A 23890-nucleotide genomic window follows, 5' to 3' on the forward strand; every position below is an offset into this window, starting at 1 on the left:
CTATCTCTCATCGAATGGGGATACACCAAATTAAGCCATTGCGATCTTTTATAAAAGCTGTTAAGCCTAGTGTAACAAGGCTCTGATACCACTTGTTAGCTTTGGTGTATTCCTAAGAGGGGGGTAAATTAGGTATTTAAAAAATTAATCCTAGGTTTAGCTAATTCAACAGTAGTATTTCATAACCTAGGGTCTTTCTATATACACAAACCCAAATGCATAGATAATATGCAGAAATTAAATCATGCGCTATAACATAGACGTGCAGAAATGTAAAGTGCTGAGAATATAAAGTACATGCACAACAACCAACTGTGCCTACGTCCCCGCCTCTAGCTCGCAAGCACAAAGATTCCACTAAAAGCTCACTTAATAGGTGGAGTGGCACCTAATACAACCAAGTCAATTAGCACAAGGCTGACCCAACCTTTACAAATTCTCCTTGCGGGGCGGAGAAAACCCTAGGTCAAATTCACAAGGCTGACCCCCAACCTTTATACAATCCTTACTGGCTTGGATTACTGCCCCCTCAGGTCATGCCTAGAAATACAACAATAATTTTCACAATTAACTGGTACAGTGATTATGCTTTCATGTAAAGCAGATATGTACCCAAATACGCGCAATATAATTAATGCTCCTTAATGATGTATGAACTATAAGCTCAGTGCTCTACGTGTGCAACACTCAGAATAATAATCTTTTAGTTTTCTTAATTGCTTTGTCATGCTTTTATTTTCCTTTTTCAAAATGGATTTCTGCTTAGATAACTTAGCTAGAAATTTATTCATTTTCAATAAAGTTTTATCTAGCTTTTCTTACAAAGGCATGCTTTCATTTATCAATTCAGCACATGATTCATCATAAGATATATCATAGTTATTATATGAATCATTGCATGCAATTTCAACAGTATTGTCATAGGGAATATTGGATGATTCATCACATGACACAACATGACATTCAGCATAAGAATCATCACATGCATCATCGACAGAATTATCATGGTATTCAACAGATGATTCAGCATTTGACATATCACAACAGTTAATGTAAGAATCATCAATTGAGTTTGAGTTAGAATCATATACCTTTTCTTCTGTTAATGTCACTGACCTATTATTTACCACTTCCTGAGTGGTGGTCTCATTCTCCTAGGACTCTCCATATTTCTTTTCGAGTTCATCTTAGATATCCTTTGCTGTTTGACATGCCACAAACTCAATAAAAATATTAGAATCTAATGCAAGATATAACATGTCCATGGCATATATATTCGTATGCAATAAATTTATATCAATTTCATTACCTGACATACAAATTCTATTCGTATGCAATAAATTTATATCAATTTCATTACCTGACATACAAATTCCATTCACAATCACCTGCTAGGCCCTCCAATTCATAGATTTGATAAACATACTTATTTGAATTTTCCAGTAGGTGTAGTTAACACCACAAAACAATGGAGGACTGGTGGGTGACTGTCCCTTACTGAATGGGGATACACCAAATTGAGTCGTTGCGATCTTTTACAAAAGTTGTTAAGTCTAGTGCAATAAGGCTCTGATACCACTTGTTAGCTTTGGTCTATTCCCAAGAGGGGGGGGGGGGTAAATTGGGTATTTAAAAAATTAATCCTAGGTTTAGCTAATTCAAGAACAGCATTTCACAACCTAGGGTCTTTCTATATACACAAACCCAAATGCACAGATAATATGCGAAAATTAAATCATGTGCTATAACATACACGTGCAGAAATGTAAAGTGCTGAGAATATAAAGTACACACATGATATGTTATTGGGATTCAGCCAACTGTGCCTACGTCCTCGCTTCTAGCTCGCAAGCACAATGATTCCACTAAAAGCTCACTTAACGGGTTAAGCGGCACCTAATACAACCAGGTCAATTAGCACAGGGCTGACTCAACCTTTACAAATTCTCCTTGTGGGGCGAAGAAGACCATAGGTCAAATTCACAAGGCTGACCCCTAACCTTTATACAATCCTTACCGGGCTGGATTACCGCCCCCTCAGGTCAAACAAGCTATTCGTTGAAAACCAGATAAACTATATCTCAATCTCAGATTAGGTTTTCAAATATGTTAGCAATAATATTCAAACAAATTCAAAAATATTTTCTTCAATGTAGTAAGCACAAGAGTTGTTTGAAAACAAGCTTTGAAAATGATTTTTGTACACAAAAGTATAAGACCAAATGAGTATTGCAATGATAATGCAAACTCACTTAACTATATGATTTTTCCTAACCAAAGATTTATCAAATGAAATCGGGGGAAAAATCAAGCTAAACAACCCTCAATATGAAAATCACAAGCAGAAGAGCAAGTAAGGGTTTTTAGCAAAATGGAATAATCAATAAAACACACACACAACTATATTTCTCAAAAGAATGGATGTATTATGAGTGTATGGGCTTGGAATGAATAAATAGGGTTTTGAAAATTTGAGAGATTTTTTGTTTAATCATATTTACTAATCATCTCTAATCTAAGCAAATGAACCCCTATATATAAAGAAGGGTAAATTATGACCGTTGGGGGACACAATGGGTATGATTAAAATTGTTTCAAAAATCATTAAGAAAATTAACCCAGTTTACCTCATTTAAAAATCAGTAAAAAAATATTTTAACCCACGAGGTTGGGGTGCCCAACCAGAGGTTCATGTGCCCAAACAGACACAGTTAAAAATTCATTTTAAAACAGTTCAGTCTCCTAAAATTCTGCTGGGGTGGCTGATTAAAAGTCAAAAACATTTCTTACACAGTTCAAGTGCCCAGTGCTAAGTTCGGTAGCCTGAACTTGCTAATTTGGTCACCCGAGGCATATTTGTACGTGGGATTTGGGTGCTCGGGTTGGTGAAAAGGTGTCCTGACATATGTTCGGTCACCCGAGAGAGATAAGGTTAATACAGGTTCGGTTGCCTGAAGCCTAGTCAAACTGCTGACTTTCCAACAGTTCGGGCGCCCGACCTCTCTCATATTATGCCATTTTGCCCAATTTTACTTCAATTAATTCCCCAGATAATATATGTGATTATAGGGACAATGTGCACTAAGTGTTGGGACCTAGGGTCTTTTCTAAGGCATTTTTAAGTACGCTAAAAAACCTAGTGTCGATTGATCGAAAGGTCTTTACGAGATTTAGTTCCTACATGCTTGCCATGCATTAATTATTATAGACCTTTCTTATATTACTATTATAGACCCAAATTATACAAAATATAAATTATAATGAATCTTCAGGGTCTTTAGACTTTGAGTCTTCATGTGCCATTAGTTGATATGCTAATTATATACCTACACAAATTCAAAAATCATCAAATATAAAGAATATTTGTCATTATCAAAACTGGGTATGACCTATCAGGTCAATAGTATCGTTTCATACATATTGAACTTCAAGTTTCATCATATGGGTATGTGTTAGGATTTCAATTGTACTCGCTAGCTTTGTTAGAAGTAAATCTTGTGTTACTTTGCAGATTGGAAATTATATTGTAATCACGGTTTGGGTTGTAAACCGAGTGAGGAGGAAGTTGTACCTCTTGTAAGCAGCGGATGTAAGGGAAGCTCCATCTTGGTTAAAGGAGCATGGAATTAGTGGAATTCTTGAGCGGGTTGCTTAAGGCGAGGACGTAGGCCGATTTTGCTGAACCTCGTAAAATTTGTGTTTGCCTTCTCTCTTCCCTTACTCTTTTTATTATCGCAACGCATTTAAATATCTATCTTGCATGTGTATGTTGAACAACCCCACATGCACTTAACAATTAATTGGGTGAAAAGGATTCATTAATATAATAATTAAAATCAGCCTTAAATCATTGCAATTGATTTTTTAAATATAGAAATAGGGAGTAAGTGGTAAGTAATATTAAAGATTTTTGAAAATATCCAATTCACCCCCCTTCTTGGGATTACACCTAAATTAACATTTGGTATCAAAGCGGGTTTACATAGACTTAATTGTTCATTGTAAAAAGATCACATAACACACATCAGTGTAACTCTATTCGGTAAGGGACACTCATCCACTAGACCACCAATCTTCTGTGGTGTAAATTAGACCTATTGGAAACGTAGGATGAGCATATACCTATTAAATGTAGATTGGAAGGTATGGAAATAAGTTACTAAGGGAAATCATGTTCCCATGAAAGTAATTGATAAGGTAAATGTACCTAAAACTGAAGATGAGTATACAGAGGAAGACTGGAAATTGGTTCAAATAAATGCTACTGCGATGAACTTGCTTTTTTGTGCACTAGATGTAAATAAATTTAATAGGATAATGGCATATAACTCTGCTAAGGAGATTTGGGAAAAATTAGAAGTTACATATGAAGGAACTAAGGAAGTAAAAGATAGTAGGATAGATATGCTCACCAGTGAGTATGAAGCATTTAGAATGACTACTGATGAATTTATCCAATTCATGTATACTAGATTCACACATATCACAAATTCGTTAAATGCTCTTGGTAAATCTTACCCTACTTATGAGTTGATCAGGAAAATACTCAGGAGACTACCTCCAGTTTGGGAAGCTAAAGCTACTGCAATAGAAGAAGGGAGAAATCTTAAGGAGATGTCTATTGATGAACTAATTGGATCGCTTATCACATATGAACTTGCAATAAATGAGAGGAAGAATGAGTAGAGTAAAGCAAATAAAGCCACTACACTTAAGGCTCTGTCTCACTGCTCCAGTAAGGGAAGTGACTCGGAATCGGATGACAACATGACACTCATCACCAAGAGATTTGGAGAGTTCATGAGAAAGAACAAGAAATACACCAGAAAATTCAAGGGCCCAAAAGAGGAAAAGGGAGAGTCAAGCATAAGGAAGCAAAAAGATTATCCTCCCATGTGTTATAATTGTAGAGAACTTGGACACATCAAGCCGGACTGTCCCTAGCTGAAGAAAGTGTCCAAGAAGAAGAAGAAGAAGAAGAAGAAGAAAAAGAAGGCTCTAAAAGTGGGTTGGGACACACATAGTACCAGTAGCTCGGAATCTGAATCTAGTGATGATGAAATGGCAAATTTTTGTCTGATGGCACATGATGACCACTAGGTACAATCATTTTTTTCTGCTTTATTGTACTATTCTAGTGATTCCGAAAATGAAAATAGCATGCTTTCGTATGATGAATTGCATTAGGAATATTTGTACAACCTTAAAATGCTTGAAAAAATGAATAAGAAAAATTCTGTTTTGAAATTGAAATTGAAAGAATTTTCAGAGTTAGTTGAACATAAAAATGAATCTCATGCATCTCTCATGAAAGACAATGATTTGAAAATAGAAGAGTTAGAAAAGAAATTGAAAGATAAAACTAAGATTATTTGTAAATTTACTGAAGGTCAAAATAATTTTGAAAAACTCCTAGGAGCTCAAAGAAATTCCCTAGATAAGGAAGGTCTTAGTTTTAATGGGAAAGAGAATAAAAAACAGAAGCATCTCTACATGGTATATTTTGAAAGAGAGTCAAAATCATATGTTCCAACTAAAGACTATCATAGAAATATTACATGTTTTAAATGTAAGAGGTTGGGTCACATAAAATTTGACTCTCCTTTCAAAAATAAAGATGTCAAACTTAAGAAAGTCTGGAAAGTTAAAGAAGAATCTAGTACTAACCCCCATGGACCCAAGAAAATCTGGATACCAAAAGTAGTTATCTAATTATGTCCTGCAGATGTGCTTGAGATTGTCCTCCTCGAAGGGACAAGTGGTATATGGATAGCGGATGCTCGTGATACATGACAGGAGATAAAGCTAAATTCGCATCTATCATATCCAAAGATGAAGGATTCGTTACATTTGGGGATAACTCTAAAGGTAAAATTATTGGAGTTGGTAAAGTAGGTAAGGAACCTACACTGGTCATTGATAATGTGTTGTTAGTTGATGGACTAAAACATAACCTATTGAGTATAAGTCAACTATGTGATAAAGGTTATAAAGTTTCATTTGAACATGACAAATGCACTGTAGAAAACTAATCTGAAAACAAAATATTGTTTATAGCTAATCATCATGAAAATATATACATCACTAGCCTTGATAACCTTGCTGCTCAACATGTTACTTGTTTTTTTTCTATAAGTGAGATTAGTTGAATTTGGCATAAGAGACTAGGACACACAAACATGGACTTAATATCTAAACTTGTAAAGAAAGAATTAGTTAAGGGATTGCCTAAGACTAAATTTGTAAAAGATAAAATTTGTGATGCATGCCAACTAGAAAAACAAGCAAGAATGAGCTTTAAGAAGAAGAAAGAAATCTCTACTACTAGGCCACTTCAAATGCTACACTTAGATTTATTTGGTCCAAACCCATTTCAGAGTTTAGGAGGAAAATCATACACGTTCGTTATAGTTAACGATTATTCAAGATATACATGGGTCCTATTTTTAGGTCACAAAGATGAAGCGTGTGAACAATTCATAAATCTGTGTAAGAAAATTCAATATGAAAAGGGTTATACTGTCACTAAAATCCGAAGTAATAAGGGTAGAGAATTTAAAAATTAAAGCATGAAAGACTACTATAATTCATTAGGAATTGTTCATAATTTTTCGGTTCCTAGAACACCACAGCAAAATGGTGTAGTTGAAAGGAAGAATAGGTCTATACAAGAAATGGCTAGAACTATGCTTAACGAACATAAACTACCTAAGTACTTCTGAGCTGAGGCAGTAAATACCGCTTGCTATGTTCTAAATAGAGTTTTGATTAGATCATCTCTTAATAAGACTCCGTACGAATTATGGAATGGTCATAGACCAAATATATCATATTTTCATGTCTTTGGCTATAAATGTTTTGTGCTTAGAGACAATGAACATTTAGGAAAGTTTGATGTGAAATCAGATGAAGGTATCTCCCTCGGGTATGCCTTAGGTAGTAAATCCTATAGAGTATACAACAAACGAACATTAACCGTTATGGAATCTATTCATGTAGTGTTCAATGAATCAAATCCCTTCTCAAAAAGGACTGATGAAGATGAAATTGAGATAAATAAGGTATTTGAAAAACTATCCATTAAAGATGATTCAGGAAAAAAAAAATGAAATTAAGGAACCATCCGCTAAAACTAATCAAATTGAAAATGAGGTTATTGAACTACCTAGAGAATGGAAGTGCATAAAAAATCATCCCATTGATCAAATAATAGGTGAAAGGAGTATTATAGACTTTTTAGAGTGAGTTTCCTTATTTCCCATGTTGCTTGAAGTGTCCTCAAAGTTTTTATAACATTCATATTTTAAAAACTAATTTTGAGAATTTTTCCGTTGAAATTTAAATTCCCATAGGGTAAGTCGGCTAAACATGCGACTGGGTAAACATTTTATATAGGGTCAGTCAGCTGGACAGGCAGCTGAAACCTTTCTGTCTGTTAGAAATTAATTTCATTAAATTGTCAGTCGGCTGACTGAACATAGTTCAAAAGTATCAATTAGTTGGGCTTGTTAGTCGATTACTTGATCATAAGTTAAAATGGTCAGTCGGCTAGGTAGTTATTCAACGGTTATCTTTGTCATTCAGCTGAGAAATTTCAAAGCAATTTGGGTCAGTCGGTCGACCAGCCAATTTTTTCAAAACTTCTATTTTTTAAGCTTCTAAACCTTTGGTTATTTGAAAAACTTAAATGTGACTTTTCAAAAACATTTTCCATGGTTTTAAAAAAACTGGTCTCTAAAGTCTTTGTTGCATCATAATGAGCTTCAACATATTTCAAGAGATATTTAAAATATGAAATACTTACATAAAGACTTTTTAGGACTTTTAACATTCTACGTGGTTGGGTCTCCATGCTTGTTTTTCTTTGAGCTCTTTTGCTTTACTTCAAACTTTGATATACTTTAAGCTCTTTAATATCCATGCTCTCATATTTTTCAAGCTTTAATAGATCCTCTTGGAATCCATGCCTTAAGCTTCATTTGATCATCTTTCCTTGGAGTATAAGCTTTCATGAACTCTTCTAAACACTTGACCTTGATTTCTTATAGTTGAGTCCGGAAACATCATCACTTAATCAAATATATTAAGTTTCACTTGTTTGTTAGCATCAAAATAGAATGTTAAGTCTTGTGAGGCCAACAAAAATGTCATTTTTTTTTTAAAGACAAAACACTCCTAAAACTAAGTTCAACCGTCTTTAGATAAAATTATAACATCATTCGCATAAATAATAAATTGAACTTCTAAATATTAACACTAAAAATTCATCATAAAAATAAAAGTATTTTACCAATGACAAAAGCCAAATTTATTTGTAACCACAAATAAATAACTAATTGATTGTTAGCAAAAACAATTGTTAGACATAAATTAAGGACCTAACAATTTACATATATTTTTAGCTACTTACACAGAGGATTGGTGTCCAAAAAGTAAAAGTTGTCAAAATTAAAATGCTTTAGGTATAAAGTTCAAAGATAAATCAACAAATGAACGCAGTCACGGTAAAACAGACATAGCACTGGTAAAGATAATGGAGGAACAATTAAGATGATTTGGGCACCTGCAGCGTAGACCAAACAATGCGTTGTTGAAGGGCAGTGAATTAATTATGGCAGTAGAAGGGTTAGGTGTAGACCTAAAATAACTATGGATTAGATAGTCACGATTTAACAACTCTTAATTTGTCAGAGGAAATTGCTCATGATCGTGTAAATTGGCAAAAAAGATTCATGTTATCGATGTCACATTGTGAGACTTGAAGCTTGGTATTTTGCACTTTGTTATACATACAAGAATTGTGTCTGTTATTAAGTCCCTTTCTATCATGTTAGCATATAAACTAAATAATGTTTCAATATTATATAAATTATAGCATGACTCACAAACATGCAAGACAAAGGATTCATATCATTCCTATAAAAAAAAAAATTTCAATTCCATATACAAAATTAAATTTCATCTTACCAATAAAAAGAAAAAGATAAAATTTACTCTTCAAATCCAAGATTTATATTTGCGTTTGCAAGATGAACTTAGGAGTGCATGCATAAAAATTTGATAATAAAAAGTATGCTATCGTAGGATCTAAACTATTGAGAAATGCATCTTATAAAAGTTAAATAACTATTAAATTTCTATAAAAAAAAACATATATAGAAATAAACATTAACCTTGTTCATCAAAAGTTTTTTAAAAAATAATACATTTAACATTTTCAAATGCCTTATACATGCCTTTCAAAAAACAATCTATTACATATATAAATGTCTTTCAAAACATTATCTAGAAACCTATTTTAATAACTTGATATGGTTAACATATTTTTATGTAATAAATTGATATTGAATTTATCAAAATTTTCTCACATCAATGATAATTTTCTTATATCATATATTCGTCTATATTGTATAATATTTTAATATTAAAATTTTAAATTAAGACCAACATGATTTAGTAGTAAATATGTTACAAATATTGAATCAAAATAAATATAAATATTAAAAAATATTACTAATTTGTATAAAATGTGTATAGACTAACATTAGATTTTCTGCTTTTAGATGATATTACATGAAACTAGTGGTAGTGAAGAATCTAAGAATTATAGAGAAAAGTTTAGTTTATGAAAATGTAATTTTAGTCATGGTTGGAGGAATACTGGAGAAAAGATTAAAATTCATTATCGAGAAGTTAATAGCACTACTGGATTTCAATATCTTGAATGTTTTGTGCAAGTTGACGAAGAAATTAAAGAAAATAAAACAAAGTAAGTTAATGCAGGCTTCATAAAATAGAGAAGTGTGATCAAACAATACCCTTAAAATGGAAGTTCTACAAACTCACAATAAGACCAATTATGTCAAGTAAAAATTGTTGAAAATGAGAATGTTAAGGTGGATAAGCGATGTAAAGCTAAAAGACAAATTGAATAATAAATACATTCACATTCGCATAGCACGAATAAAAGATAAGGATTAGGACACCTATAATGCTAACCAAATAATGCACCATAGAGGAGTGAACTATAATAATATCTAACAAAAAATAAGGATTCAACAACCCTCTTGTTGGAGGATATTGCCCAACATCATGTTAATTGATGAAAAATGATTCATGTAACTAGTGAGGAATTAAAGCTTGGTTGCTATAATAATATCTATATGGTGTTATATAAATATTAGAATTTAATGCATAACATATTTAAATATAATTTGAACCTAATATTTTAAGATTTCATGTGTTATTAACGTTCAAAAAAATATAAAGGATTGCCATTTTATTGCATCTGTTTTGTGTCATAATGATGTCACATGTTTGTATCCATACCCATATTTTATAATTGCAAAGAAAATATAAATTCTAATAGATGACATTGAGTGTTCATATTATAAATTATATAAACTCAACTATGAGAAAGTATTACCAATATATTTTTAAAAACATCTAAAATACATATAAATTATTTAAATTATTAAATATATAACTCAAAATTATTCACTTGCAATCACATGCAACACATGACTTTTCTACATGAAAAATAAAAATAAACAAGATGTCTCCTAATGTCAATTCCTCCGGTGTTTAAAATTTTACTAGTATGCACAACAACAGTGTAGTTATTAATCATCTCCAACTTGCTAATGAATTCATCAAAATTCTATCGTACTAACACTTTAGTAAAGATATCTATAGTTTGTTCCTTAGTAGGTACATAAGTCATACGGATGATTCCTTCTTCGACCATCTCTTTGATAAAATGTCGGTCCAATTCCACATGTTTAGTCCTATCATGTTGAACTTGATTGAGAGAGATACTGATAATCGCTTTGTTGTCACCATAGAGTTTGATAGGAAATTTCACCAGAATGTGCAACTCTTCCAAGAGTTTCTGTAACCACTGTCATTTATATATTCCTTGTGCAACTGTCCTGAATTCAACTTCAGCTCTACTTCGAGCCACTACATTTTGTTTTTTGCTTCTCTAAGTTACCAAACTTCACCATACAAAAGTGCAATATCTGGTGGTAGACCTTTTATCTTCCACTGATCCTGCCCAATCTGCATCTGTTAAAATTTTTTACTTCATTGCTTTCACATTTCTTGAAAAAAAGTCCTTTGCTCGGAGAGCCCCTGAGGTGCTTAAGGATCTTGTACACAACATCTAGGTGAGTCTTTTTTAGTGAATGCATGTGTTGGCTTACCACACTTACCGAAAATGCAATATTGAGTCTAGAATGTGATAGGTAGATTAGCTTACCAACCAATCTCTGATACCTCTCCTTTTCAACTGGTATTCCACAGTTTTCAACCTTCTTTATTGCTTCAATCGGAGTTTCACTAGATTTGCATCCAAGCATGCCAGTTTCGGTTAGGAGACTAGTGATATACTTTCGCCGAGAGACATTGATACCCTTTTTTGATCTAACAACTTCCATTCACAAGTGAAAACAAAGGTGTAGTCCCAAGGAGGGGGGGTAAATTGGGTTTTAAAATTTTCTTTTAATTCCTTTAATGAAAACTTAACCTTTTGTTGATAATGCACAACAACTTAATTCTTTTTATTCAATCCACAACCACACAAACATTCAATCAAACAAATTAACCAAGCCAATCAATCATAAAACATTCAATCAATATATACTTTGGTACTTAATGGAAATTCTCAGTTTTTTCAACTTGTGTGCAATCTTGTTTATATAAATTTGAATCAAGCCCTGTATATATGAAATTTGTCTCTCAATTTGATATCCAATACAACATCCAATCACTCTTTCCAAATACTTAGACCTTAAATAAACTTTAAGTTAAAGAGTCTTGGGGTGTTGAATCAATCAACGTGCTACTTTACAGTTTCCGCAAAAGATTGATCAACTAACGTACTCCATTTGATTTCCGCAATTCCAAAAATAAATTAATTATAAGTTGATTTAATATCTAATCCACGTAGTGTATATGATTTAGATATTTAAAACATCCACGTAGTTTTATATGTGTTGAAAATAAAGAGAGGAAGGGGAAGAGAGAGTGAGACCGGGATTTTTACGAGGTTCGGCTTATACCCAGCTTACGTCCTCGCCTTTGGCAAACTGCCAAAGGATTCACTAAACCAGTTCCTTTATCGGGCGGAACAACACCGTTACACACTCCTTCAGTAGTCCGGATAACATCGATATCATATATTTTATTATGTTTGATTTGCAGATGAAATAGAAGCATGAAGGAATAGAATGAAAATTTAAATGGAGATTATATGATGAAATCAAGTTATAAATTTAATTCTATTTTCTTTTATTTTATTCTATTTCTACCTACCATAGGTGCTAAGGAAAAGAAACTGAAATATTCAAAGAGATACATATCTCTCTACTGGCTCACTAGGTGCTACGTAGTAATGAATTGAGAACTATTTATGAAGCTAATAGCTTTGAGCGGGAAGCAAGGGGATGAAAAAGAAAACCCTAGGCTTGGCTTGGTTTGGTTTCAATGTCATTTTGTCATCATTTGCAGTCTATAGCTGTTGCAAAAAACAAGAGTTGTAAAGCTGTGGTGCCTGCTTCTCTTTGGACAGTGTGGGATATAAGTTATAGGATAATAAAATGACATATGATTTTAGTTTGCAACACACTGTAGCATACAAAAAATATAAGTTATCAACACCAATTTACATGCTTAATATTACTTATAAAGATTTCATCCCTTGCGTTGCATCTTCCTATAGACCATTAATGCATAAAATAAAAACATTGCCGTAGATAATGATCAAATATTTATGATCTTTATTTAATTATTCACCCACACGACCAAATTAAATTGGAGTTCATATATGCACACATTGATTGTGTCGAAGTTAATAAATTTTAGATGAAGTAGTTAGGTTTATAATAAACAATATGAGCGAGTGACCATAATATATAGATGAGTCCTCAAAGTTTGTTCAAGTAATATACTAAATGCTCTTTTGATTAAATTAATATAAAGATTTGAGTCTTAAGGGTTTCGATTTTCTATTTGAATACTTTAAGCGGAGAAAGGTAGAGGAAGGAAACCTATTATTCCAATCAATTAATCAAGTGTCCGAAGTATCATGAATACAATTATTTCAAAACAAAAAAATTTATCTTAAAAAATATGCTTTGGAGATCTTAGGGTTTGCTTTCAAATAACTTTTGCAAGAATAATAAAATATAAAATCTTTGAATCAGAATATAGCTTTGAATATCACAAAGATTTAAGATCTTGCTTTAAAATACCTTGACGAAACTAATCCTAAAATATTAATTGAAGTTACTGTTGATATAATTTTTGATAAGTGAACTGTCTATATAGATTTCCCCTTCATTGAAATGCAGACACCTTTATAGCTGGAGCGAGTTAATTTTCTTCATCCTTATCTCCAGTAGCAACAACAAACCTTTGAAAATGATCAAATAAAGCACATTTCAATCTCAACTTTCATCTTGACGAGTAGATTTGTTCTACTTACCCACCGCCTTATATATTTAATTTTCAATCTCCTCCATATATTCGATCAATTAGTTTCATTATGCATTGTCAATGTTGTAACCTGTTCTTTTTATTCTTTAAAATAATGACCAGTTGATATATCTCTTGTAAGGCTACATAAATAAAAAGTTTATTAGAAAAACTAGATGTGCCTTCAAACTTATTTATAAAACATAAGATAAAATATAATAATAATAATAATAATAATAATAATAATAATATAACAAGCAAAGTATAATCAAGTGCTTGATTATTAAAATGATTTTATTGTAAAAGATTATTTATTTTATAGCTTAATAAAATTATATTATATAACAATTATACTTATAATATTATTATTTCATATTAAATTAATTAAATAAATTTTTTATACTATCTAGACTTATTTTCTATTCCTAAGTATATAAATACCGACTATTATGATACATTTCATTTTCAATTCTATTTTTAATTTTAATAAATTTTAATTTTAATTTCAATTTTCACCGAAAACAACCTAATAAATTTGAATTTCAAAATCGGAGATATTTTTAAAATTTCAAGTCGGTCCAACTTCTCAACTCCTTTCAAACTTGGAAAAGCAGCTCCTCAAATTCAGAACCCCCTGCCTCAACGGTTATCCCTGGAGAGCAGCCACCCAGAGCGAGAGAGAGAGAGAGAGAGAGAGATTGAAGAGAGACCCATAACCCTCCAACCTCCCGAAGCACCAGCACTTAGCCAGAGGTGCCATGGGCGACTTCTCCGCCAGCAGCATCCACCGTTCCCGTCTCCACGACTGCCACGGCGACGCACTCATCCGCCATCGCGTCGACTCGCCGCAGTCCGTCTTGGACCCCTTGCTCTCTTCCATGGCCGGCCTCAGCTTCACGCGTCATCCCCTCCAAGATCCGTGCGGCCGCAAGATCACCAAGGAAGGAACGCATGCCGTCGAGGATTCAATTCCCCGTGGCTCCCGGTGCAGTGGGATTGCCTCATCCGATTTTACTCCGCCGGCCCCGATCGTGGTGAAGAGGCGGCGATTCACGACCCTCATCGATGACGATGACTGCGGAATGGACGACGGAGACGCAACGCCTGGGGTCGCAAGAAAGCTTGGGGACCTCCTGGATAAGGTGGCTTCGGAGAGCGCCGGTCCTGAGGAAGAGAGGCAGGGGATGAACTGAAAACGAAGACGAAGTACTTCCTGCGAAAATAATTAGGGTTTCCTCGCGGTTATCCACGCTAAGGAGTGGTTGATTCTGTATACGGTCGGTGAATTCTTTTGTCTCGACGAAATTGAAGAGCATCGCATTAGGTTGTCTGAAAATTCTTTCCCTTCCTCTCCATTTTATCTCATAAAATGTTGTAAAGACACTCTTTGGTTGTCTGTTTCTCGGCGCGCCCAAATTAAGAAAATTTTTGGATGTTGGGGTAAAAGGTTTTGTTAATGTGGATTTACTGTGAAATTTTGATGTTGATTCAATTCGCTGATTTTTCTTATTGTTTTTAAAATCAAATGCATCAAAAGTCCATGTTTTGTTTCTCAACATCTTGCAGGTTACAAGCTGGGAGGAAGAAGAAGAAGAAGAAGAAGAAGATAGCATGTTTGTTTGATGAAATTGAACAGACAATATTAGTAGGTTACAAGCTGGGAGGAGGAAGAAGAAGAAGAAAGCATGTTTTTTTGATGATGAATTAGGTATAATTGAAATTGAACAGACAATATTAGTTGGTTTGTGATATTTCATGTAGAATGTTTTATTTAATTGATTTTGAAATTAAATTCAAATTAATCTATGACACACTTGGCATATGATTGGAGACTTCTGCTCCAAGAATTTGGTAAATTGCGAATAAATTGCGGATAAGATTGTCAAGACTTTCTATTTTTAGCAAATGCAGATAGAACTTTTATTTCTAAGCAGAAGGGCAAAAAGGGGAATGCATTTCGCAATGTATTCTAAGCAAATACGTGCAGATTCTCTGCAAAAGGGAAAAAGGGGAATGCATTCTAAGAGAAGTTGAACAGAGGACCCATAATTTGTGTCTTGTTTCCTGCACTCCCTATTTGATTTCACCTTTAAACTAGGAACAAGTTATGCCAAACTACCAAACATTTCATCCAATTCTATCTTATTTCTTGAAGTTTTAATTGTAACAATTTAGTAGTTCAAAATTGAATTTGCACTTGTCTGAATGTGAAACTTCAACAATTAATTTGTTATGCTCAAAACATTTAAAGAAAGAAAATCGTGGCAGATGGATGTACACAACTACAGATGTATTTAATCAATGAAAACTCTCAGCTATTCTCACATGTTCTTCATTTAGTTCTTCTGGCCTCGAAACGAGGCTAGGGGCTTAAAACCAGAAAGGGTTTCGCAACGTAGCCAACTACCAGCATTTAAGAGCACACGGACAACACTCAGATTGAAGTTTATCCTACTCAAAATATATTTACAGCAGGGTGGTGGCGTTGTGGGGGTAGGGGCTGGGGGAAATTCCTACCTAAACTGTTGGGGTTTTACAGATCAAGTAATTGATGGATAAAATAAATAAACAAACACATACCAATATTGACACCGGAGTTACGTGGTTCGGCCAAATTCCGGCCTACGTCCATGGGAGCGAGAGGTTACTATTTACTGGAAAAATAAACAGAGAAGGAGGAGGATACAATCACTCAACTCTCACTCAACTCTCTCATGCACGCTGCACCACACTCACAGCTCTCTTATTTCTTATTTCTTATCTCACATATACAACTCCACACACAGCACATATATATACACAAGCGGGAGCAAAAAACTTCAACGGGCGGCTGGAAATGTCAACATTTCCGGCAGAGCAGGTGGAGCAGCAAAGGTTGACGGAGATCCTGCCGGCGCCGTAGATGTTGAAGAAGCAGCAGCCGTAGCAGCCATCTGCTTTGACTGGGTATGGATCCATCAATTCTCCCCCTCCATACCCATAGGAGGAGAATAATATGTTAATCTTCAATTGACATCCATCCCAGCTATATCCCTACATAGCTGGAGCTTCTCATAGGTTACTCCCTTTGTTAACATGTCTGCCGGATTTTCTTTAGTATGAATTTTGACTAACTTCAACAGTTGTTGTTCCATCACTTCGCGTATCCAGTGATAGCGAATGTCAATATGTTTTGTTCGGGAATGGTACATTGAATTCTTGCTCAAGTCCAGTGCACTCTGACTATCACAATGTACCTTGTGTTCTTCCTGTTTGACTCCTAACTCTTGAAGAAACCGTTTTAACCACAACATCTCCTTCCCAGCTTCTGCTGCGGCAATATATTCTACTTCTGTTGTGGATAGGGCAACACACTTTTGCAATTTTGACTGCCATGATACAGCTCCCCCTGCAAAGGTGAACAAAAAACCTGATGTGGACTTTCTTCCATCAAGATCACCAGCCATGTCTGCATCAGTGTAACCCTCCAAGATTGGTTCAACTTCCCCGAAACATAAGCACAATCCCGATGTACCTTTCAAGTACTTGAGAATCCATTTCGCAGCTTCCCAATGGTCTTTCCCTGGATTGGAAAGAAACCTGCTCACAACACCTACCGCGTGGGCAATGTCTGGTCTCGTACATACCATTGTGTACATCAAGCTTCCAACTGCTGATGAGTATGGGACTATTGACATTTCTTCCCTTGATGAGGAGACAACTTCTTGCTTAGCTTGAAATGATTAGCCAGTGGAGTACTTACTGGCTTGGCACTTTCCATGTTGAACTTTTTGATTACCCGTTCAATATACTTCTCCTGTGATAACCATAACTTTCTGACTTTCCTGTCGCGACTGATCCTGATGCCTAGGATCTGCTGAGCTGGGCCTAAGTCCTTCATTTCAAAAGACTTAGACAACTCCATCTTTAGCTTGTTGATCTTGCTTGTATCCTGACCAATGATCAACATGTCATCAACATAGAGTAATAGCATGACAAAACTACCATCCGGAAATATCTGAACATATGCACACTGATCTGCTGCAGTCCTCTTGTATCCGTGACTCACCATGAAAGAGTCAAATTTTCTATACCACTGTCTCGGTGCTTGCTTAAGACCGTAGAGACTTTTCTTCAACCTGCAGACTAGATGTTCTTTCCCTGGAACTTCAAATCCTTCTGGTTGCTCCATGTAGATGTCTTCTTCCAAGTCTCCATGTAAGAAGGCTGTCTTCACATCCATTTGTTCAAGCTCTAGATTCATCTTGGCTACTAATCCGAGTATGACTCGAATTGTTGTCATTTTCACTACTGGCGAAAATATCTCGTCAAAGTCAACACCTTTCTTTTGTTCGAAACCTTTGACGACTAATCTGGCTTTGTGCGTCACAATTTGTCCACTGCCATCTTTCTTAAGCTTGAACACCCACTTGTTCCTTAGTGCTCTCTTCCCTTTGGGAAGTCTTACCAGCTCATACGTTTGATTCTTGTGTAAAGAATTCACCTCTGCTTTCATAGCTTCTATCCATTTGGCTTTGTCGGTATGAGACTAGACCTCTTGGAAACTTGCTGGCTCCCCCTCATCAGTGAGTAAAAGATATTCTGATTCTGGATATCTTCTCGACGGAATCAGAATACGACCTCTTTCAGATCTTCTGGGCTCAGCTTCTTCTGGAGGAGGATATACCTCATCATCTGACTGATGTGATGATTCTGCAATTTCTGGTGAAGGGGGTTGTTGCTCCCCCTGCTCAACACCTTCTACATCTGTTTCCAAAGGATCATCCTGCAATTCTCCATGGTTTGTGGGAGAATATGATGGTGTAGGATCTGTTACAATGACAAGAGCACCGGAACTAGGCTGGTTAGACTTTGTTTGTGGTTCAAAGTCCTCAAACACCTGGTTTTCATGGAAAACCACATCTCTCGATCTGATGACCTGCTTCCTCTCTGGATCCCATAATCTGTAGCCGAATTCATCATCTCCATAGCCAATAAAGATACATGGAATGGACTTCACGTCGAGCTTTTGCCTCTGCTCATTAGATATATATGCAAAAGCTTTGCACCCAAACACTCTTAGATGAGTGCAAGAAACTTTTCTTCTGGTCCATTCTTTCTCTGGAATTCCAAAGTTAAGTGGTGCTGACGGTGACCTGTTAATAAGGTAACATGCGGCACGAATAGCTTCCCCCCAGAATGGCTTAGGTAATTTAGCCATACTGAGCATGCTTCTAACTCTCTCCATAATGGTCCGATTCATTCTCTCAGCTACACCATTATGTTGTGGGGTACGTGGGACCGTCTTTTCATGCCTAATACCACGTTCAGTACAGTATGCTCTGAACTCGTTGGAAGTATATTCGCCTCCATTGTCTGTCCGGAGGCACTTCAATTTCTTCCCTGTTTGCCTTTCCACCATAGCATGAAATTTCTTGAAATATTTAAAAACTTGGTCCTTTGTTTTCAAAAAATATACCCACACCTTCCTTGAAGCGTCATCAATAAAGGTAACAAAATACCTGTTGCCGCCGATTGATTCTACTTCAATGGGTCCGCATACATCAGAATGTATCAAACTCAATGGCTTTGACCTTCTCTTCATAGAGGAACTAAATGAAACTCTATGCTGTTTCCCAAATAAGCAGTGATCACATTGGTTTAAGGCAATACCTTTTGTGATTTTTATAAATGCCTTCTTCGCCAATGTAAGGAGCCCTTTTTCTCCCACGTGTCCGAGTCTCTTGTGCCATAGGTTTGGTGATGCTTCATCTTCCACTGCATTGATGGCATCAGTACAAATCTTCACCTGTGTTTTGTACAATGTGCAGCAAATGCGTCCTCGTGCTATTGTCAAATTACCTTTTGATAATTTTCAAGCACCTTTCCCAAAGTAGCTTTCGTAGCCCTGTTTATCAAGGGCTGCCCCAGAAATAAGGTTTAGCCGAAGGTCTGGTACATGTCGTACATCCTTTAGTGTTATGGTGCAACCAATATTGGTCACAATCTGCACATCTCCGATTCCCACGATCTGAGAAGAACTAGTGTTCCCCATCTTTACTGTACCAAAATCTCCAGATTTATACATCGTGAAGAATTCTTTGTGGGGAGTGGCATGGTAGGAGGCTGCTGTGTCTACCACCCATTCAGTGTCGTGGTTCCCAATATGATAGCATGCATCTTCATCAATTGAGAAAACTGATATATCTTGAGTTAAGGTGACCGAGTTCTCACCTTCCTCCTTCTTTTGTTGCTGGCGGCTTTGACCATGATCCGGTCGAAATTTTCGACAATCTTTCTTCATGTGGCCTTCAATGCCACAATAGTAGCAAGAGATTTTCCCTCTCTGCCAATTTTTACCATCACTGAATCTGCTGCGATCTTGGGATCTTCCTCTAGATTTGCTTCTACCTCTGTCTCTACCTCGACTTCTGGTACTGGTACTTTCTTGAGGTCGGCCTCTGGTTTCAGTAACAAAGGCTTGTGACTGATCTGCACCTGTTTCTTTTCTCCTGGCTTCTTCGTTGAATAAAGCATCTTTTACCATCGCCATGGTAAGTTTGCCGTCAGGAGCTGAATTGCTGAGAGTGATGACCAATGTCTCCCAGCTGTCTGGTAAGGAGCTAAGAAGCAGCAATGCTTCTGCTTCATCGCCAAGATCCATCTTCACAGATGAAAGCTGATTTACTAGGTTTTGGAACTCACTAGTATGCTCAGCTATAGAGGTCCCGCTTTTTAACTTCAGATTAACAAGCCGTCTCATTAACATGGCTTTGTTGCGAGCGGTCTTGGCCTGGTACATGTTTTCCAGCTTCTCCCAAAGACTATAAGCATCAGTCTCTTGTGCGACGTGATGATATACCTTGTGGTCAATCCATTGTCTGATTTGACCAATGGTCTTCCTATTCATTCTTCTCTAATCGTCATCTTTGATGGAATCTGGTTTCATACCTTTATAATCCAAAGGGTCTGCCAGATCCTTACAATTAAGGAGATCCTCCATCCGAGACCTCCACAGAGTGTAATTGGAGGCTGTGAGCTTGATCATAGTATCCGAGTCTGATTCCTCTATTGATTTTAAGCACTAACTTGCTTGTACAGAAAAATCGGGGCAAAATCTCAAGAAACCGAATATACGGTTGCGTCCGAAACGGTCAAAAACCCTGGAAATGGCTTAAGTTGTTTGAAAAACGGACCTGAAATGGCCTTTAAAGGCCTGGTCAAACTTCGGTCAAAAATTGGTCAACGTGTGCTGACGTGGCGTTGACCGGTTTGCTGATTGGGCGCCACGTGTCACTGACCGCGCGGGTCCCTGCTGACGTGGCGGCTGACGTGGCGCTGACGCGTCAGGCTGACTGGACGCTGACGCGGCGCGGTCTCTGCTGACGTGGCCGCTGACGTGGCGTCGTCTTCAACCTTCCGCCGTTCGGCCGTGCTCTCACCGGCGTGTGGAGGCACGTGAATTGTTCTGCCGAGGCGTCGCCGGCGCGTGGAGGCGCGTGTGGGCGCGTGGAAACGTCCCCTGGACGTTGGAGGCGCGTGTAGGCGCGTGCGGCCTACTCTGATGCTCTTTGGAGCTCCGGTTGACACTGTTGGCCTCGTCTTGATGAGAGGAGTTCGGTGGTAGCCTCAAAATTAAATTTTGAGCTACTGGACAGAGGCTCAAAATCTGGGAATTTTCTCCGATCTGGAATTCTACTCCAACAACAATGCTCTGATACCACTTTGTTGGGGTTTTACAGATCAAGTAATTGATGGATAAAATAAATAAACAAACACATACCAATATTGACACCGGAGTTACGTGGTTCGGCCAAATTCCGGCCTACGTCCACGGGAGCAAGAGGTTACTATTTACTGGAAAAATAAACAGAGAAGGAGGAGGATACAATCACTCAACTCTCACTCAACTCTCTCATGCATGCTGCACCACACTCACAGCTCTCTTATTTCTTATTTCTTATCTCACATATACAACTCCACACACAGCACATATATATACACAAGCGGGAGCAAAAAACTTCAACGGGCGGCCGGAAATGTCAACATTTCCAGCAGAGCAGGTGGAGCAGCAAAGGTTGACGGAGATCCTGCCGGCGCCGTAGATGTTGAAGAAGCAGCAGCCGTAGCAGCCATCTGCTTTGACTGGGTATGGATCCATCATAAACAATGTCAATGGAGGCAACTGATCTGATGGAACTGGACCGGGTGGTGGAGACCTCCTTCTCTGTGTAATGTGAAATTAAAGCCTTCACAATCTGGCGAAATCTCCTTCTGTACGTGGGAAATTTTGTAATGCTTCGAGTCATCCCCATCATCCTGCCGTTACAATCAATTTTCTTTAATTAGTACATTGCTAGGGGAACTTTAAATGTTGATATGGCCATGAGAAAAAGTATAGGGAAAGCTAACTTCTAGTGACTATGAGATTATCTAACAAAAAAGGGTCCTAGTTGTGGTAGGAAACCAATCCAAAAGAAAAGCTATTTAATAAAAGTTGTATGCTTGTGTCGAGTAGAAAGTTTAAAACCAGCTTGAACATTCTGTGCAAGTGAAAGCATTGCACTTTGTTTCAGATATTGTTTGAAATGAATCAATTTTGTCAAGCCTTGAAATTCATGGGACTCTTGACTGATTGCTTGTGCAAAAATTTACAGGATTTAATTTTTTTTTTGTGACAGTTCCTTTTCCAAAGGATATATAAGCACACAATATAAATGATCACTCTAGTTTTTATGCTGCATGGCCCAATTATAACAGGATTCCCCTGATCCTCCCTGAAGGGAAGCTTGGTTCAAAAAAGAACTTCAGAAACAGAAAAGAGAACTACAAAGTTTTTTCACCTTAGATCATTTGAGTAATAACGTATAGCATTCATACCTTCTGCTGATGCCTTGGATTTGAGCAGCTCGGACTGCGTCTTGAGGTGCAAAGCTTCCATTTTCCCAAGCCTCCATGCGCTGCGTATTGCTTCCAAGGAGAACTAGTTTTTCCAGGTGTCTAACTTCACCCTCAGTCAATTTCAAGACCTTAATCTGTTCCTTCAACACCATTATGGGTTGGAAGAACCAATCTAACAATCTGTCCTGGGGTCTATTCATATGTGTAATTTCCAAGTCATCGAACAGCAGTATGCCACCCGATCCAGCTTTAATGGAGTGGAGAAGACTCTGCAGGAATGAATAACAGGGCAAACCAACACCAACTATGGCTCCCTCATTGCCATTCTTGGCTTTCAGCCATTCATGGAGGTCGGCTGGTGTTATTACATTAGCATCCAATAGCTCCTTGGCCCTTATCTCACAGGACCTCATCATGTTTCCCCATACCTGTGGCATTTTGAGTTAAACGCAAGAAACTGTTTCATTCACCTCTAAACAGAACAAGTGATGACAAGGGATTACTTGGTAATTATGAGACATTCAAAAAGGCTCATTCATTAGGTTTCAAGAATTTATTGTTTCTTCAATACAGAGTTCAATTTCCGATCTTGTTATAAGTAGCTCACCAGAAGAAGAAATTGGTTATAACAGCTAAGAAAAGAATTACATAAGTTCATATTGAACTCTTGGGCAAAAATTATTTTTATGTTTTTTCATATCTGCATAAGAGGGAGAGTGAGTTTTTCAGTCCCTTGTTTGTGACCAGGCTATTTTGTAGTTGAATAATTTATTCTAGAAGAGATGGAATTACAATATTATAAAGAAAATTTATTCTCTTCAGTCTTCTATGTACAGGTCATCCAAATGATTTATTTCATTGATCACATTATCAAATCTCTTCATTCTGTTCTGTGTGCACAATAAGGATGGCTTTTGTCACCTAGACCGCAACCTTAAGACTCCATATCCCCAGGCAAAATATATGTTCTGCTCTGCCCTCTTTGTTGTTGAGTGAATCTGCTTGGTGAATTATTTTCTTTGTGAGTTTTTTTTTTTTTCTCTTTTTCCAGTGTTGATGGGAGTTTTTTAATTTTTTATTCTTTTTAGCTATGGCTATGACTGCTGTTGGGTTCTGTTGGGGAGCTTTCGGTTCTTTTTTCTCTTTGTTTTGAGTGCCCTAGGCCCCAGTTCTGTTGGAGCCATGGTGTAATTCTTTTTCTTTCTACTTCATCTTCTCTTTTTTATTTTCTATTCGTTCAGTTTCTTTGCTGATAAAAAACATTACTCCAAGATCATATCCCCAGTAACAGCTTATAGCAGACAATGGATATATTATATGTGAAGAGAATGCCATCTCACAGGTTATAATACAGCAGAGAAATGCTTACAGATTATACAATGGTGAAATTGAAGATGTGTACATAAAGTCATAGTAGGTTGGGTAAAATGGAAAGGTGCTTCAAGTGTGCTATGTGATTGTGGAATATCTTTAAAATTAAAAGGAAAGTTATAGTAGGTTGGGTAAAATGGAAAGTTGGTTCAAGTGTGCTGTG

At 36.4% G+C, this 23890-nt stretch overlaps 2 protein-coding genes across 2 annotated transcripts; one reads left to right on the top strand and one right to left on the bottom strand.

Moving 5' to 3' along the window:
* Positions 1-14234: 14234 nt before the first annotated feature.
* Positions 14235-14669, top strand: LOC131148196 (uncharacterized). Its single transcript, XM_058097930.1, has one exon. The coding sequence runs from the start codon at positions 14235-14237 to the stop codon at positions 14667-14669; it is 435 nt and encodes a 144-aa protein (XP_057953913.1).
* A 6808-nt stretch (positions 14670-21477) lies between these two features.
* On the bottom strand, positions 21478-22793 carry LOC131148197 (uncharacterized membrane protein At3g27390-like). Its single transcript, XM_058097931.1, has 3 exons — positions 22336-22793; positions 21675-21774; positions 21478-21600 (listed from the first exon to the last, which is right to left on the bottom strand). The coding sequence occupies exons 1-3, from the start codon at positions 22791-22793 to the stop codon at positions 21478-21480; spliced, it is 681 nt and encodes a 226-aa protein (XP_057953914.1).
* Positions 22794-23890: the final 1097 nt, after the last annotated feature.

This window comes from Malania oleifera, chromosome 2 (genome assembly GCF_029873635.1).
Source record: "Malania oleifera isolate guangnan ecotype guangnan chromosome 2, ASM2987363v1, whole genome shotgun sequence".
Taxonomy (NCBI): domain Eukaryota; kingdom Viridiplantae; phylum Streptophyta; class Magnoliopsida; order Santalales; family Ximeniaceae; genus Malania; species Malania oleifera.